The sequence below is a fragment of the Ovis canadensis genome, chromosome X (genome assembly GCF_042477335.2).
Source record: "Ovis canadensis isolate MfBH-ARS-UI-01 breed Bighorn chromosome X, ARS-UI_OviCan_v2, whole genome shotgun sequence".
Classification (NCBI taxonomy): Eukaryota; Metazoa; Chordata; class Mammalia; order Artiodactyla; family Bovidae; genus Ovis; species Ovis canadensis.
The window spans coordinates 27,276,469-27,294,952 of record NC_091727.1 but is presented as its reverse complement, the minus strand read 5'-3'; the positions used below and the strand labels follow the sequence as shown (position 1 = coordinate 27,294,952).

Sequence of the window (18,484 nt, the reverse complement as noted above, 5' to 3'; positions counted from 1 at the left end):
TCTGTATGAAATGCCATTGAAGTAATTAGGGACTCTGAATGATTTTTTTTTTTTTCTTGTGGGCTAGCATGAGGCCAGTTCATCTCATGGCAATCAGGGAATTAGTCCTTTGGAAGTTGGATCTCAGGTTTTGTGAGGTATTTTCTAGCCTCTCAGGGATGTCAAATGGACCCTTGGTTGTCATCCAAATCCTTTCTCTTTGGTGCTCCTTCAGCTCCAGCTAGCCCCTTGAGCTGGGGAGACTGCTGGCAAGCCCTGCTCAGCTGGTTGGTTTCTGAATTAAAACTCCCAGCTTAGCTTCTTGACTTCTCAGTCACCAATAAGTACAACTTGAGAGGAGAAGAGATACCAAATTTGGGTCTCATCACTTGGGTTTCTCTTCTGAGAACTTGTCTTTTTAAATGCTTGCCCCCCCAAACTACAGATGCAGAAGCTACAATCTTCTTTACTAGACTGATTGAATCAAGTTTGGGAAGCATTGCCACAAAGTTTAACTTCTTCATTCATAACCTTGCTCAGTTGCGTTTTTCTGGTCTTCCTTCCAATGATGAGCCGATCCTTTCATTTTCACCCAAAACATACTCCTTTAGACAAGATGGTCGAATCAAGGAAGTTTCTGTTTTCACTTACCATAAGAAATACAACCCAGATAAACATTACATTTATGTAGTCCGAATTTTGAGGGATGGACAGCTTGAGCCATCATTTGTGTTCCGAACATTTGATGAGTTTCAGGAACTCCACAATAAGCTCAGTATTATTTTTCCACTTTGGAAGTTACCAGGCTTTCCTAATAAAATGGTTCTAGGGCGAACACACGTAAAAGACGTAGCAGCCAAGAGAAAAATTGAATTAAACAATTATTTACAGAGTTTGATGAGTGCTTCAACGGATGTAGCAGAGTGTGACCTTGTCTGTACCTTCTTCCACCCTTTACTTCGGGATGAGAAAGCTGAAGGAATAGCTAGGTCTGCTGATGTAGGTTCCTTCAGTCCTGCTCAAGGCCAAATAGGAGGAGCAGTGAAATTATCTATCTCTTACCGAAATGGTACTCTTTTCATCATGGTGATGCACATCAAAGATCTTGTTACTGAAGATGGGGCTGACCCAAATCCATATGTCAAAACATACCTACTTCCAGATACCCACAAAACATCCAAACGTAAAACCAAAATTTCACGAAAAACTAGGAATCCAACATTCAATGAAATGGAAGGGCCTGTCCCAGTTGGCTCTGCCCTACCGCCGCAGCGTCCCCACCTGGCTGAAGCTCACTTCTGACGACGTGAAGGAGCAGATCTACAAACTGGCCAAGAAGGGCCTGACTCCCTCACAGATCGGTGTGATCCTGAGAGACTCTCATGGTGTTGCACAAGTACGTTTTGTGACAGGCAACAAAATCTTGAGAATTCTTAAGTCCAAAGGACTTGCTCCTGATCTCCCTGAGGATCTCTATCATTTAATTAAGAAAGCTGTTGCTGTTCGAAAGCATCTTGAGAGGAACAGAAAGGATAAAGATGCTAAATTCCGTCTGATTCTGATTGAGAGCCGTATTCACCGGTTGGCTCGATACTACAAGACCAAACGAGTCCTACCCCCCAATTGGAAATACGAGTCATCCACAGCCTCTGCCCTGGTTGCATAAATGTGTGTATTGTACTAAAGCAATAAAATCATTGTTTAACAGAAAAAAAAAAAATAAATGCTTGCCCCTTGGATTTGTAGTGCTTTCAAATGTCTTTAGTATTTTCCAGCTTTCCTGGTTGTTCTCAGCAGGATAGTCGGGCTAGTGAAGTTGCTTAGTCATTACTGAAAGCAGACACCTTTCAGTGTGTGTATATAGTCTTCAGTATGTACGTATACTCTTTTTGGAATGAGTTTTTATAGTTGTTTTTCCTCCTATACCTTAATAATCAAATCTTTATATGAATTAGAGGAAAAACTTATTTTAAGGCAAATAAACTTCCAAAGTATAGATCCTTTTTGATCTCACTTGCTTAATGTACTCTAAATTTTTTCATTGATTGCCTAAATGTTTTTTAAGTTCCCTACAAGGGCCAGATGTAGATTATGTGGTGAATTTACGTGATTTCACTAGGTATAATCTAGTGGTAAACAAGTAAATTTGGACTATATTATAGAAGATACGTTTTGTGGTAATTATTTAAGCTATAGTAGTAAGTCAAATGTTACCTATACCTCTTTGTATTATGGTTACTTGCTAGTCTAGAATTTGGCAAAGCTTTTATTGTCTCGGCCTACCTAGATTTAAGAAGGTACCAATTTATGCCAATACAAAATTACAAGAGGAAAATTTCCCTATTTCCCCTATTATTGGTCTTTTTTTCACATTTTATTTGAGTATTTTATTTAAAATATTGATGGTTATTAATTTTTTCCTTTAATTTTCTTAAATGAGATAATTTTATATTCAGTTAAATATACAAATCTTGAGCTTCCATTGCAGTGAATTTTGCAAGTTATATATTTTATGTACAAAATGTTGTTTTACATTTTTACTTTAAAAATCAGTTGTCTTTTTAATTTTCTGATTTCCCATTTGAATTCTTCTTTAATATATTGTTTATGTGGTTCAGAGTGGTTTAATTTTTATTTATTTTTAAAATTTCCAAATTTCTATTGGTTATTTTTTTCTAACAGCTTTATTGAGATGTAATTTATATACAAAAAACTGCACATATTTAATGTGTACAATGGGCTGGAACATATGCATGTACCCATAAAACCATCACCACAATTAAGCAGCCATCAATTAATTAATAGCCATTAATTAATTAAGCACACTTAATAAACAGCCATTTAATTTCAGTCCATTGTGTCAGAGAATATACTTTGCTTTATTTCAGTCCTTTTAAAACTGCTGAAGTTTGTTTTATGATCTAGTAAATAGTCCTCACTGGAAATGTTCCATTTGTAAATGCAAAGAATGTGTATTCTGCAATTGTTGGATTTTTGTAGGTGTCTTCTAGATCTAGCTGTTTGTGGTGTTGTCCATGTCTTGTATAACTTGTTGATTTTTTCTTTGATTTTTTTTTTTTTGCCCAGTTATTCTGTTCACTATTCAAAGAAAAGTACTGAAATCTCTTAATAATTATGGTTGAAGTATCTATTTTTCTTCTCAGTTTTGTCAGTTTTTTGCTTAAAGTATTTTGGGACTCTGTAGTTAGGAGTATATCTGTTTACAGTTTTTCTTTGTGATTGACTCTGTTATCATTGGGCTTCCCTGGTGGCTCAGAGGTTAAGGCATCTGCCTGCAATGCGGGAGACCAGGGTTATCATTATCTAATAACAGTTTTGTCTTCTTTTGTCTGATATTAATGTGAAAGTGAAGTCGCTCAGTCGTGTCTGACTCTTTGTGACCCTGTGGACTGTAGCTCACCAGGCTCCTCCGTCCATGGGATTCTCCAGGCAAGAATACTGGAGTGGGTTGCCATTTCCTTCTCCAGAGGAATCTTCCCAACCCAGGGATAGAACCCTGGTCTCCTGCATTGCAGGCAGGTGTTTTAACCTCTGAGCCACCAGGGAAGCTCCACTCCAGCTCTCTTATTGTTGGTCTTTGTATGGCATACTTTTTTATTATTTTACTTTTAACATGTTTACAACTTTGCATCCAATGTATGTCCTATATAGACAATACATAGTTGCATCTCATTTTCTTATTTAGCCTGATAATATTTTCCTTTACTTAGATCACTTAATCCATTCACATTTAATATTATTATTATCAGTATGGTTCTTATTTATGTCAACATTTTTTTCTATGTGGCTCATGACTGTTTCTCACAAATTGCCTTTTATTAATTAGAACTTTTGTGTGTAACATTTTAATTTCTTTAACAATTTTAACCATATTTTGTGGTTATCATCTTAGTGCTTTCTTATGTTATTAAAATAATATAAATCCTAAGTTATTAGAATCTACTTCCTATTTACACAAGATTTCAGTATAGTATGGAACATTTATTCTTATAACTCCCTCATTTTTGTGCTGTTATTATATATGTTATGTTTATATGTGTTACATACCCAGCAGTGCAGTTATATAATGTAGTAATTGTTTCATATAATCTTACTTCTGTTGAAAAAGCTAGAGGAAATAAGAAAAAAATTATAGATTTTATTTTATATTAAAATTTCTACGTATTAGTCCTGAATCTTTTCACTTCTTCCTGTGAATTTGTGTTGCCGTTTGTTTTTTATTTCTTTATTCCAATATAGATTCATTCAGAGCTCTCACTTTTGTGTTCTTATTATCAAATATATCACATTTGTGTGTTACATGATTAAAATACAGTTTTATAGATATTATGTTGTGCAGTTGTCTCAATAAGTTATATGAGAAAGGAAGATCATTAAAAATACTTTGTATTGTCATTATCTACATACTTATTTTTACTGGAGATTTTCATTCTTCCACATGGATTTTATCTACTGTAACTCTTTCATGTTGCAAAACTTCCTTTAGAATTTCTCATATTGCAGGATTTGTAACAGGTTTTATTTGTATGTCTCTAGTCTTTGTTGTTGGAGAAGGCAATGGCACCCTACTCCAGTACTCTTGCCTGGAAAATCCCATGGACAGAGGAGCCTGGAAGGCTGCAGTCCATGGGCCCACTGAGGGTCAGACACGACTGAGTGACTTCACTTTCACTTTTCACTTTAATGCATTGGAGAAGGAAACAGCAACCCACTCCAGTGTTCTTGCCTGGAGAATCCCAGGGACGGGGGAGCCTGGTGGGCTGCCTTCTGTAGGGTCGCATAGAGTCGGACACAACTGAAGCGACTTAGCAGCAGCAGCAGCAGTCTTTGTTGTTAAAAAACAAAACAAAACAAAACTAGACATCTTAAATAATGTAGGAAATCTGGATAAGGATTCTCCCACCTGGCTTGTTATTTATTTGGTGATAAGGCTGGACTAATCATATGAATTCTGTTTCCACTGCAGTATACATCTTCTGATATATTTGCTCAAGTTTTTCCCCATCTTTTTAATCTTTTAGCATGACTTCTTAGGGGTCCTTCCCCAGTTGCTATAAGGCACTTGTTGGTCAGACCCTGAACTGAAAAGATGTGGCTTAGAAACTGCTTTCATGATTCTGATGTTAAAATTATATTTTTTCTTTCATCATTGGAAAGAGTCAGCTCCATTTTTCTGGTTGTCTATGAATCCTGTTGAGAAGGTAGCCATAATTTAAAATATTGTTCATGGATTAGTAGCATATATTCATTTCTGAGAAGTTTTTGGTAGGCATATGTTTGTTCACTTTATTAATATTATTTATATTTGGTATATATGCTTACAAATAGATGCTTTGATATAGATGCAAAATAATGCTTACTAATAGAAAAAAAAACATTCAATAGATTCTATGTCAAAAACTTCAGAAGCTTTTATGTCAATCCAAATTATTCCATTTATGTAAATAAAATGATAATTTGCTTGACACTGGCAATAAGACAGTGCAAGAGCAAAAATATAGCAGTTTATATGAAATAACAAAAGCTCCAAATCAAACGTTTTTCATATTTGTAAAGCTATCTGTTCATATTTTACACAAATTAAAGCATATTCCAAGCAAAATGCCAAATGATTTATTATTATTATTGCTAGTCTGGTGTTACTTCTAACTTGAATGAAAAACTGAATAAGAGCAGTCAAAAATCTCTTGATAAATAATAATGAAGTGACACTTGTTTTGCCTACCTCAAAATTGTTTATAGCTATTATATAACATAATACCATTATATTTCAGTAAAATATATAATCTATATTAATAGTTAATATAAATACAGTAAGTATCACAATGAATCAGTAATAATATATAGAATATAAAGACAGTCATGAAAAGATATGCTTAAGAATATCTGTAGGCCTAATATATAATTTTGTCATTTCAAATAATTATTTAAGGATAGGTTAACAAATGAACTTAGCAATTGAATCTAAGTATATATACAAACTAAACATAAATTGATGCTTAAATATGCTTAATAGTTTGTGCAAGTTAAATGCATAACCAGACAGTTTTTGTCTTGATACCAGTTTATTGAAGGGGTATAAAGTCACACAAACTTTGTGATAGTAATTTAGCATTTTTTTTTACCAGTTTTAAATTTGCCTATACTTTTGAATAGTAATTTCCCTTCTAGTCCTGCATCTGACTTTGTTACCGTACATGTACATTAAAGTATGTACAAAAAAGGCAAAACTTCTATTTCTGAATAAATTATGCTTTGTCCCTATCAAGAACACTGTGCAGCTTTTGCAACCAATCAGGTTGACCTATATATACTTAAGGAAGAAAATTTCAAGATAAATTGCTAAAAGAAGAAAGCAAATTATAAATTACTTTCAGATATGTGCAAAATTTCAGAGAAGGTAATGGCACCCCACTCCACCACTCTTGCCTGGAAAAATCCCATCAACGGTGGAGCCTGGTAGGCTGCAGTCCATGGGGTCGCTAAGAGTTGGACATGACTGAGCGACTTCACTTTCACTTTTCACTGTCCTGCATTGGAGAAGGAAATGGCAACCCACTCCAGTGTTCTTGCTGGAGAATCCCAGGGACAGGGGAGCCTGTTGGGCTGCTGTCTATGGGGTTGCAGAGAGTCAGCCACAACTGAAGCGACTTAGCAGCATATATTCTTTAATAGATATTATGTGTGTATCTGTTAATATATACACCTCATTTCTAATCATATTACTTTTGAGAATGAATATGTCTGAATTTTTCACTGAGGAAACAATATATATATAATTAATGAAAGATAAATAGAATCAAGATGGCATATGTTTTGTGTTTCCCCTTTTTCCTGTTTCTTATACAACAGGATAAGAAATTATGCTTTAAAATAAGAGCATTAGAAAAGCGTTCCACTGGCATTAAATGTCAAGTCTATTATAAAGTTTATCCTATGTTTAGCTGCCTTAGTAGGGCTTCCCTGGTGGCTCAGAGGTTAAAGCATCTGCTTGCAATGCAGGAGACCTGGGTTCGATCCCTGAGTCGGGAAGATCCCCTGGAGAAGGAAATGGCAACCCACTCCAGTACTCTTGCCTGGAGAATCCCATGGACGGAGGAGCCTGGTGGGCTACAGTCCACGGGTCGCAAAGAGTTGGACACGACTGAGCGACTTCACCTCACCTAGCTGCCTTTGTTACCGTGATATCAGAGATGGTAATAACAGTGATGAGGATTATAGTGACTCCCAAGGTTTATCTGATGAGTATATAGGAAAAGCCTTAAAAATATAACCTTGTGTTGGGAAGTGTTTGTGCCCCTTTTGATGATTTGTGTAAAAAGTTTATTAGTAACTATTTTTATTGGAAAAGTGTGGTTTTTTCACTGTATGATATTTATCAGTCTTGCTAAATCTTATATTTTAATACATTAGCTGCAGATTGTGTTTAGATAGCTGTGGAATATAAACACAATCTCTGAACAATGATGGTTGCATTTCTTCCTTTCCTGCATTGCTTTGGCCAAGGACTGCCTTAAGATATTCAGTAGAACTAGTGACAGTAGACATTCCTGTACCCTTTTTGATCTCAAGAGGCAATTTTTCAGAATTTCATTACTAAGAATGATGTTTGCCACACTGTTATCAGTTTGAGGGTTTGGGTTTTTTTTTTTTTTTTTTTTTTTCTTTTTTGGTTTGTTTTTAGTCTTGAGTGGTAAATTTTGTCAAATGGTTTCTCTGTATTTACTGCAATAGTACATGATCCTCTACCTTTTTTTTCTTTCAAGTGGTTTTATTTCAAAATGCTAAATGAAGAATTCATTCTTGGATTAACATCAATTTATACATTGTGTTTTATAGTGATGCATCTTTTTTAAAATTAATTTATTTTTTATTGAAGGATAATTGCTTTACAGAATTTTTCTGTTTTCTGTCAAACCTCAACATGATTCAGCCACAGGTATCCAAATATCCCCTCCCTTTTGAAACTTCCTCCCATCTCCCTCCCCATCCCACCCCTCTAGGTTGACCCTGTTTGAGTTTCCTGAGACATACAGCAAATTCTATCTATTTTACATATGGTAATGTAAGTTTCCATGTTACTCTTTCCATACATCTCACTCTCTCCTCCCCCCTCCCCATATCCATAAGTATATTCTCTATGTTCATTTCTCCATTGTTGCCCTGTAAATAAATTCTTCAGTACCATTTTTCTAGATTCCATATATATGTGTTAGAATACGGTATTTATCTTTCTCTTTCTGACTCACTTCACTCTGTATAATAGGTTCTAGGTTCATCCACTCACTAGAACTGACTCAAATGCGTTCCTTTTTATGGCTGAGTAATATTGCTTTGTATATATGTCCCACAACCTCTTTATCCATTCATCTGTCAGTGGACATCTAGGTTGCTTCCATGTTCCAGCTATTGTAAATAGTGCTGCAATGAACAATGGGATACATGTGTCTCTTTCAATTTTGGTTTCCTCAGCGTATATGCCTAGGAGTGGGATTGCTGGGTCATACGGTGGTTTTATTCCTACGTTTTTAAGGAATCTCCATACCGTCTTCCATAGTGGCTGTATCAATTTACATTCCCACCAACAGTGCGAGAGTGTTCCCTTTTCTTCACACCCATTCCAGCATTTATGGTTTGTAGACTTATTGATGAGGGCCATTCTGACCCATGTGAGGTGATATCTTCTTGTAGTTTGTATTTGCATTTCTCTAATAATGAGCGATGTTGAGCATCTTTCCATGTGTTTGTTAACCATCTGTATGTCTTCTTTGAAGAAATGTCTGTTTAGGTCTTTTTCCTGCTTTTTGATTGGGTTGTTTGTTTTTCTGGTATTGAGTTGTATGAGCTGCTTGGATATTTTGGAAATTAATTCTTTGTCAGTTGTTTCATTTGCTATTATTTTCTCCCATTCTGAGGACTGTCTTTTCATTTTGCTTAGAGTTTCCTTTCCTGTGCAAAAGCTTTTAAGTTTAATCAGGTTCCACTTGTTTAAACTTTTTTTTTCCCCATTACTCTAGGAAGTGCGTCATAGAGAACCTTGCTTTGATTTATGTCATCGAGTGTTCTGCCTATGCTTTCGTCTAAGAGTTTTATAGTTTCTTGTCTTACATTTAGGTCTTTAATCCTTTTTGAGTTTATCTTTGTGTGTGGTGTTAGGAAGTGTTCTAATTTCATTGTTTTATATGTAGCTGTTCAGTTTTCCCAGCACCATTTATTGAAGAGGCTGTGCTTGCCTCATTGTATATTCTTGCCTCCTTTGTCAAAAATAAGATACCCATAGGTGCATGGGTTTACTTCTGGGCTCTCTATCTTGTTCCATTGGTCTATATTTGTGTTTTTGTGCCAGTACCATACTGTCTTGATGACTGTAACTTTGTAGTATAACCTGAAGTCAGGAAGGTTGATTCCTCCAGCTCCATTCTTCTTTCTCAAGACTGCTTTGGCTATTTGGGGTCTTTTGTGTTTCCATATGAATTGTGAACTTTTTGTTCTAGTTCTATGAAAAATGCCATTGGTAATTTGATAGGGATCACATTGAATCTGTAGATTGCATTTGGTAGTATAGTCCTTTTCATAATATTGATTCTTCCTACCGAGGAACATGCAATATCTCTCCGTCTGTTTATGTCATCTTTGATTTCTTTCATTAGTGTCTTATAATTTTCTGTGTACAGTTTTTTCATCTCCTGAGGTAAGTTTATTCCTAGATATTTAATTCTTTTTGTTGCAGTGGTGAATGGGATTGATTCCTTAATTGCTCTTTGTGATTTTTCATTGTTAGTATATAGAAATGCAAGTGATTTATGTGTATTGATTTTGTATCCTGCAACTTCGCTAAATTCACTGACTAGCTCTAGTAATTTTCTGATACTCTCTTTAGGGTTTTCTATGTACAGTATCATGTCATCTACAAACAGTGAGAGCTTTACTTCTTTTCTGATCTGGAATCCTTTTATTTCTTTTTCTTCTCTGATTGCTGTAGCTAGGACTTACAGAACTATGTTGAATAATAGTGAGGAAAGTGGACATCCTTATCTTGTTCCTTATCTTAGGGGGAATGCTTTCACTTTTTCACCATTGACACTAATGTTTACTGTGGGCTTATCATATATGACCTTTACTGTGTTAAGGTAGGTTCCTTCTGTGCCCATTTTTTGAAGACTTTTAATCATAAATGGGTGTTTAATTTTGTCAAAGGCTTTTTCTGCATCTATTGAGATGATCATATGGTTTTGATCTTTCAATTTGTTAATATGGTGTATCACATTGATTGATTTACATATATTGAAGAATCCTTGCACCCCTGGAATAAACCCAACTTGATCATGGTGTATGATCTTTTTGATGTGTTGCTGAATTCTGTTTGCTAAAATTTTGTTGAGGATTTTTGCATATATATTCATCACTGATATCGGCCTGTGGTTTTCTTTTTTTTATGTTGTCTTTGTCTGGTTTTGGTATCAAGGTGATGGTGGCCTTGTAGAATGAATTCGGAAGTGTTCCTTTCTCTGCAGTTTTTTGAAAGAGTTTTAGAAGGATAGGCATTAGCTCTTCTCTAAATGTTTGATAGAATTCATCTGTGAAGCCATCTGGTCCTGGGCTTTTGTTTTTGGGGAGATATTTGATCACAGCTTCTATTTCAGTGCTTGTAATGGGTTGATTATAATATCTATTTCTTCCTGGTTCAGTACTGGAAGATTGAGCTTTTCTAAGAAACTGACCATTTCTTCCAGGTTATCTATTTTCTTGCCATAACACTCTCTTATAATCCTTTGTATTTCTGCATTGTCTGTTGTAACCTCTCCTTTTTCATTTCTAATTTTGTTGATTTGATTCTTCTTTCTTTTTTTCTTGATTAGTCTGGCTAAGGGTTTGTCAATTTTATTTATCTTCTCAAAGAACCAGCTTTTAGTTTTATTAATCTTTACTCTTGTTTCATTCATTTCTTTTTCATTTATTTCTGCTCAATCTTTATGATTTCTTTCCTTCTACTAATTTTGGGTTTTTTTTTTCTTCTTCTTTCTCCAGTTGCTTTAGGTGTAAAGTTAGCTTATATATTCAATGTTTTTCTTGTTTCTTGAGGTAGGATTGTATTGCTATAAACTTCCCTCTTGGAACTGCTTTTGCTGCATCAAAATAAGTTTTGATTGTCATGTTCTCATTGTCATTTTTTTCCTAGAGACTTTTTTATTTCCCTTTTGATTTCTTCAGTAACGTGTTGGTTATTTAGAAACATGTTGTATAATCTCCATGTGTTTATGTTTCTTACATTTTTTTCTTGTAATTGATATCTACTCTTATATTGTTGTGGTCAGAGAGGATGCTTGATATGATTTCAATTTTCTTAAATTTACTGAGGTTTGATTTGTGACCCAAGATGTGGCCTATCCTGGAGAATAGTCTATGTACACTTGAAAAAAAGGTGTATTCTTCTGCATTTATATGGAATGTCCTGACAATATCAGTAAGATCCATCTCATCTAATGTATCATTTAAGACTTGTGTTTCCTTATTGATTTTCTGTTTTCATGATCTGTCCATTGGTGTGAGTGGGGTGTTAATGTCTCCTACTATTATTGTGTTACTGTCATTTCTCCTTTTATGTCTGTTAGTGTTTGTGTTATGCATTGAGGTGCTTCTATGTTGGGTGCATAGATATTTACAATTGTTATGTCTTCCTCTTGGATTGATCCCTTGATCATTATGTAGTGTCCTTCCTTATCTCTTGTAATCTTCTTTAAGGTCTATTTTGTCTGTTTGTTTTGCAAACGGTTGATTCAGTAAGCATCAGGCCAGATTACTGGAATGGGTAGTCTTTCCCTTCTCCAGGGGATCTTCCCAATCCAGGGATTGAACCCAGGTCTCCTGTATTGAAGGCAGATTCCTTAACAGCTGAGCCACAAGGGAAGCCCTCTATTTTGTCTGATATGAGGATTACTACTCCAGCTTTCGTTTCCCATTTGCATGGAATATATTTTTTCATCCTCTCACTTTCAGTCTATATGTGTCTTTAGGTCTGAAGTAGGTTTCTTGTAGACAGCATATATATGGGTCTTGTTTTTGTATCCATTCAGCCAGTCTGTGTCTTTTGGTTGGAGCGTTTAATTCATTTACATTTAAAATAATTATTGATATATATGATCCTATTGCCATTTTCTAATTGTTTAGTGTTGATTACTTCTGTTGTGTTTCTTGACTATACAAGTCCGTTAAATATTTGTTGTATAGCTGGTTTGGTGGTACTGAATTCTGTTACCTTTTGCTTGTCTGAAAAGCTATTCATTTCTCCATCAATTTTGAATGAGATCCTTGTCGGGTACAGTAATCTTGGTTGTAGATTTTTCCCTTTTAGTACTTTAAATATGTCCTGCCATTCCCTTCTGGCCTGCAGAGTTTCTGCTGAAAGAACAGCTGTTAAGCATATGGGGTTCCCCTTGTATGTTACTTGTTGCTTCTCCCTTGCTGCTTTTAATATTCTTTCTTTGTGTTTAGTCTTCATTTGATTAGTATGTGTCTTGGCATGTTTCTCTTTGGGTTTATCCTGTATGGGACTCTTTGTGCTTCTTGGACTTGATTGGGGAAATTTTCAAGTATAATCTCTTAAAAATTTTTCTCATACCTTTTCTTTTTCTCTTCTTCTTCTGAGACCACTATAATTAGAGTGTTGGTGCATTTGATATGTTTCCAGAGGTCTCTGAGACTGTCTTCAGCCCTTTGCATTCTTTTTACTTTATTCTGCTTTTCATAACTTGTTTCCACCATTTTATCTTCCAGCTCACTGATTCGTTCTTTTGCTTCAGATATTCTGCTATTGATTCCTTCTAGATTATTTTTAATTTCAATAATTGTGTTGTCTCCGTATGCTTATTCTATAATTTTTCTAAGTCTTTGTTAATTGATTCTTGCATTTTCTCCATTTTGTTTTCAAGGTTTTTGATCATCATTATTCTGAATTCTTTTTCAGGTAATTTTCCGATTTCCTCTTCATTTATTTGGACTTCTGTGTTTCTAGTTTGTTCCTTCATTTGTGCAGTATTTCTCTGCCTTTTCATTTTTTTCTTTTTTAAGTTATTCTGTTTGAGGTCTCCTTTTCCCAGGCTTCAAGGAAAGTTGAATTCTTTCTTTGAAGAAGGTTGAATTCTTTCTTCCTTTTTGTTTCTGCCCTCCTAAGGCTGGTACAGTGGTTTGTGTATAGGGTGAGATTTGTGCTGAGTTTTTGTTTGTTTGCTTGTTTTTTCTCTGAAAGGCTAGGCTGAGTGAGGTGGTACTCCTGTCTGCTGATGATTTGGTTTGTATTTTTTTTTTTTGTTTGTTTGTTGTTTAGATGAGGCATCCTGCACAAGATGTTTACTGGTGGTTGGGTGATGCTGGGTCTTGTATTCAAGTGGTTTTCTTTGCGTGAGTTCTCACTATTTGATAATCCCTAGGGTTAGTTCTCTGGTAGTCTAGGGTCTTGGAGTCAGTATTCCCACTCCAAATGCTCAGGGTTTGATCTCTAGTCAGGAATGAAGATTCCACAAGTGGTTTGTTATGGCATTAAGGGAGAGTAAAACAAATACCCAAAAATGAGTAACCCAAGATGAACCCCAGACCAATGGCAGTTACAAAATCAGGCAAATAATAAATAAAATAATGGAATATACACATATACATATATAGCTATGAGCAAACTGAAAACAATCCAACAAACATAAAGTACAGTAGATTGATCTGGCAAACAAAAGAAATCAAAAATTATATTTGCCAGTTAAGAACAAAACTAACTTAACCACAAACTGGAAAACAAAACTAAAGCAAGGTGCCAAGTGGGGAATAAAGCAATGAAAACAAAGCTAACAAATATGTTGAGAGGAAAGAAAAGAAAAAAGGAATAGATATGCAAAGTTAAATAGAGATAGATGAAGAAGATTCATATACATTAAAGGTTAACTGCAAGACAAAAGAACAGTTGGAAAGGCAAGCAAAGGAATAAATGTAGAAAAAAATATAATAGTATTAAAAATTAAAAATTATAATTATAAAAAAGAGAAGAGAAAAAAAACAGAAGAAGAAAGGAAAAAAGGAGAAAAAAAGGAAAACTCCACAGAACTGCAAAAGCCCAATGTAGAGGCAGAGGTTTATAACAACAATAGAAAGTGTGACTGAATATTCATATATACACATATACCCATAAGCAAAATCAAAACAGTCCAACAAAAATTAAGTACAATAGATTGATCAGCCAACAAAGGAAACCAAAAATTATATCTACCAGAACAAAACTAATTAAAACACAAACTGGAAAAGAAAACTAAAGCAAGGTGCCAATTGGGGAATAAAACAGTGAAAATAAAACTAAGAAATATGTTGAGAGGAAAGGAGAGAAAGAAAAGAAAGAATAGATGTGAAAAGTTATGAATGTAGACAAAGAAGATTTATATATTTTAAAGATTAACTGCAAGTGGAAAAGAACAGCAGGAAAAGCAAACCAAGGAATAAATGTAGAAAAAAAAATAATAGGTTTAAAAAATTAAAATTTAACGAAAAGGAAAAGAAAGAAAAGAGGAAAATTCCATAGAGCTGCAAAAGCCCAACATAGAGGCAGAGGTTTATGACAACAAAAAATGTGACTGAGGAAAAAGAAAAAAAAAAGCTTAATTGGATTTCTTAGTGCCAATAAAATCGACAACTACAACAGGGGAGGAAAAGGGGGGGGGGAGAAAATATTCCAAAAGAATCTACAGAACAAGTCAAAAAATAAGAATAATAAAGGTTTTTCTTGAATCACTTTTGTCAGAGTCCTTTCCAGCACTGGGAATCACAGTCCACCTTACTTTCCTAGGATATCCTCCAACACTGTGCTGATCTCTGGACCTGCTGTGGGGGCAACTCAGATTCTAATCTGGTCCTACTCCTGTGTGTTCTTGCCTCCAGTGTTTGCAGCTATCAGAGCTAGTGCATGTGTGTGTGTGTGTGTGTGTGTGGGAGTTCTCAGTGTCCTTTTCTATATTCCATAGACACAGAGTCTTCCTGGTTGATCGTGTGAATTTAATCTGCAGCTTGTACAGCTGGTCGGAAGGTTTTGAATCTTATTCCTTAGCCACACTGCCCCTGGGTTTCAATTGTGGTTTTATTTCCACCTCTGCATGTGGGTCGTCCACTGGGGTTTAGCTCCTGAGGCTGCCCTGAAGGGCTTGGATTTGCCCCTGTGAAGGCCAGGTGTGGAGGTGGTACAGCTGCTTGGTTCACAGGGGTTCTGGCAGCACCAGGGACCCAGGGGGTTTGGTGGCTAGGGTGGTAGGAAATAGAGTGCTCTAGAAGGGTATGGTAACCAGTATTGGCTGATAGGCTCCAGTATTCTTGCCTGGAGAACCCCTTCTCTGACAGAGAAGCTTGGCAGGTCACATACAGGGTTGCAAAGAGTTGGACACTACCAAAGTGATTTTTTTTTTTTTTTTTTTGCTTGTGGCACCTCTGCCCCAGTGAGAGTTGAGCATGAAGGTGGTGCAGCTGCTTGGCTTGCACGGATGCTGGTGGGGCCAACTGTGTAGGGACACAGACTCCCTCTGCAGCAGAAGTTATGGCCCTATCAGAGTCTTTTTTTCGAGCCTCTTGTAGCTGGTTATCAGAAGGCCTCTTTGGGCAGTCTTTTTCTGTAGCTCCCCACCCAGTTCAAGGCACTTAGAGGGAACCTTTCTCTGTTGTCCTTCCGTGTTGTTCCACACGTCAGGCACATAGAGGGGCCCCCCTGGCTGCGGTCCTACTCTGTGGTTCAGTGCCTCAGGTGTTGATGGGCCAGCCTTTCTATTGTTCAGCTGCTGATGCTGGCACATGGAGAGAGAGAGGCTATGGTGATGGCTCTACCCCCTACATGTGACTCGGCAGTATCACCTTGCTTCCATGGCTGCCTGGCTTTCCTCCACTGGCATTTCCCACCACGATCTCCTCCCTCATATCCTCTTGATCCGTCTCTCTGCACTCAACAGCAGTCTTCACCCTGGGATTGCCCCATAATCCCTAACCTCCAGCTCCCAGCCACTGCACCTTCCAGGAGACCCATGTTCCTTCCCATTTATGTATGGCTGCGGCAAGGACTGTCTGACTTTCATTCCATTTAGGCTGCCACAGATCAGCTGTTTCACTCTCAGCCTTAGATGTTTCTCCTCCGACTCAGACAATTGCCCCACTCTGGGTATCAGACCCCTGCTTCACTTCCCCCACCCACTGAGTGCAGGTCCAGTCCTACTAACACTCCTGTTCTTCCCCCTAGTTCCTTTGTCTTTCCAAGTTTTGCTTGGTTCTGTATATTCTTTTCCACTGGTCAGGTACTCCCGTCCACTCTCAGCTGGTGTTCTGCATGCGCTTCTGTGTCCGAAGGTATATTCCTGATGTATCTGTGGAGAGAGATGTACTCCACATCCACCTACTCCTCTGCCATCTTATTCTCCCCAGTGATGCATCTTTGATTCCATTTATCAAGCATAAGTTACTCTTGTTTTTTGCATTTGGTTATGTGAGATGTAAACCTTATATTTTACTTTCTTATTATATGTTCAGTTTGGTGTAAAGTTTATAAGGGTCTTCTGGAACATATATAGTGGTGTTTTTCTGTTTTGAGAAAGAGTTTATACAAGATTATTTCTTTCTCATACAGAAAATATCAGGAATTCAGACACTGGGACATGGAATTCATTTGTAGGAATTCATTATAGACACTATCTAATACTTATAGGACCTTTGAGATGTCCTAAGATTAAAAAAATTGTCATTTCATATAATTCCAAATTTATTAGCATAAATTTTAAAATAATATGTATTTGTCTCCAGGATCTGTAGTGATGATCTCTTTTACATTTATCATATTGGTAATGTGTCTTTTATTTTTCTTGATAAAACTTGCAAGGAATCTTTTAAGTTTTTATTCCAGCTTTATTGAGTTGTAATTGACAAAAGTTGTATGTATTTAAGATGTACAACATGGTTATTTGATACATATTGTGAAATGATAACCACAATCAAGTTAATTATTTTATTCTATTAAAAAATCTTCAGGATTTGTTAGTCTCTTTGTGATCATTAAAATTTCACTAACTGATCTTAATTTCATTGTTTCATTCTTTAATCATTATTCATAGTAAATTGCTTATTTTTTCAATTTCTTGAGGTAGATTATCTGATTTTAAAATTTCAGCATTTCCACTTGTGCAGTTAATAGTATAAAGTTTCCTTTAGACAGATATTTTCGTGCAACTTACATATTTTAACAATTTTATTGAGGTATGATTGATTTAAAATAAACTGCACATCTTTAAAATGAACAGTATATGTTTTGAGATATGTCTGCGTTTGTGAAACAATCAACACAAGATAATGTAAACGACTATCTCACTCACCTTTCCTTGTGGTACATTCATATTCTCTCCCTGATAATTCTGTGCAAACACTTCCCATTATCTCATGCTCTGCACATTCTTACACAGTTTTTTATATGGTCATATACTTCCATTTTGGGGGGATAAACTTGAAAGAATGGGTTGCGAGATCACATGATTCAGTTCAGTTCAGTTCAGTCGCTCAGTCATGTCCGACTCTTTGCGACCCCATGAATCACAGCACGCCAGGCCTCCCTGTCCATCACTAACTTACGTCACACAAACTTATGTCCATCGAGTCAATGATGCCATCCAGCCATCTCATCCTCTGTCGTCCCTTTCTCCTCCTGCCCCCAATCCCTCCCAGCATCAGAGTCTTTTCCAATCAGTCAACTCTTCTCATGAGGTGGCCAAAGTGCTGGAGTTTCAGCTTTATCATCATTCCCTCCAAAGAACACCCAAGACTGATCTCCTTCAGAATGGACTGGTTGGATCTCCTTGCAGTCCAAGGGACTCTCAAGAGTCTTCTCCAACACCACAGTTCAAAAGCATCAATTCTTCGGCGCTCAGCCTTCTTCACAGTCCAACTCTCTTCACAGTCCAACTCTCACATCCATACATGACCACTTGACTAGACGGACGTTTGTTGGCAAAGTAATGTCTCTGCTTTTGAATATGCTATCTAGCTTGGTCATAACTTTCCTTCCAAGGAGTGTCTTTTAATTTCATGGCTGCAATCACCATCTGCAGTGATTTTGGAGCCCCCCCAAAAAAGTCTGACACTGTTTCCACTGTTTCCCCATCTATTTCCTATGAAGTGATGTGACCAGATGCCATGATCTTAGTTTTCTGAATGTTGAGCTTTAAAGTGATTTTAGAATATGAGAAAATGTTTTGCAGCATGTTTATACTACTTTATACCTGCCCCCCCTGGTGGTGTGTCTCAGTTGCTCTACATTCTTGCAAGCATTTGTTATAGGCGTTATTTAAAACCAAAGTCCATCTAATTAAGTGTGCAGTGGTATCTCATTGTCACTCTGAGTTGCTTGATTGTAACCAAGTTCTTTCTGTCCCAGGCATTGTCTGTAGATGGAGAAAAGAGATAAAAGGCCTGTTGTTAATCCTTCCCATTT

The 18,484-nt window shown here is 36.4% G+C and overlaps 1 protein-coding gene across 1 annotated transcript; it reads left to right on the top strand.

Annotated features, from left to right (window-relative positions):
• The first annotated feature begins 597 nt into the window (after positions 1-597).
• Positions 598-1,703, top strand: LOC138930180 (small ribosomal subunit protein uS15-like). The gene has a single exon (XM_070289877.1). The coding sequence runs from the start codon at positions 1,097-1,099 to the stop codon at positions 1,643-1,645; it is 549 nt and encodes a 182-aa protein (XP_070145978.1). The 5' UTR covers positions 598-1,096; the 3' UTR covers positions 1,646-1,703.
• Positions 1,704-18,484: the final 16,781 nt, after the last annotated feature.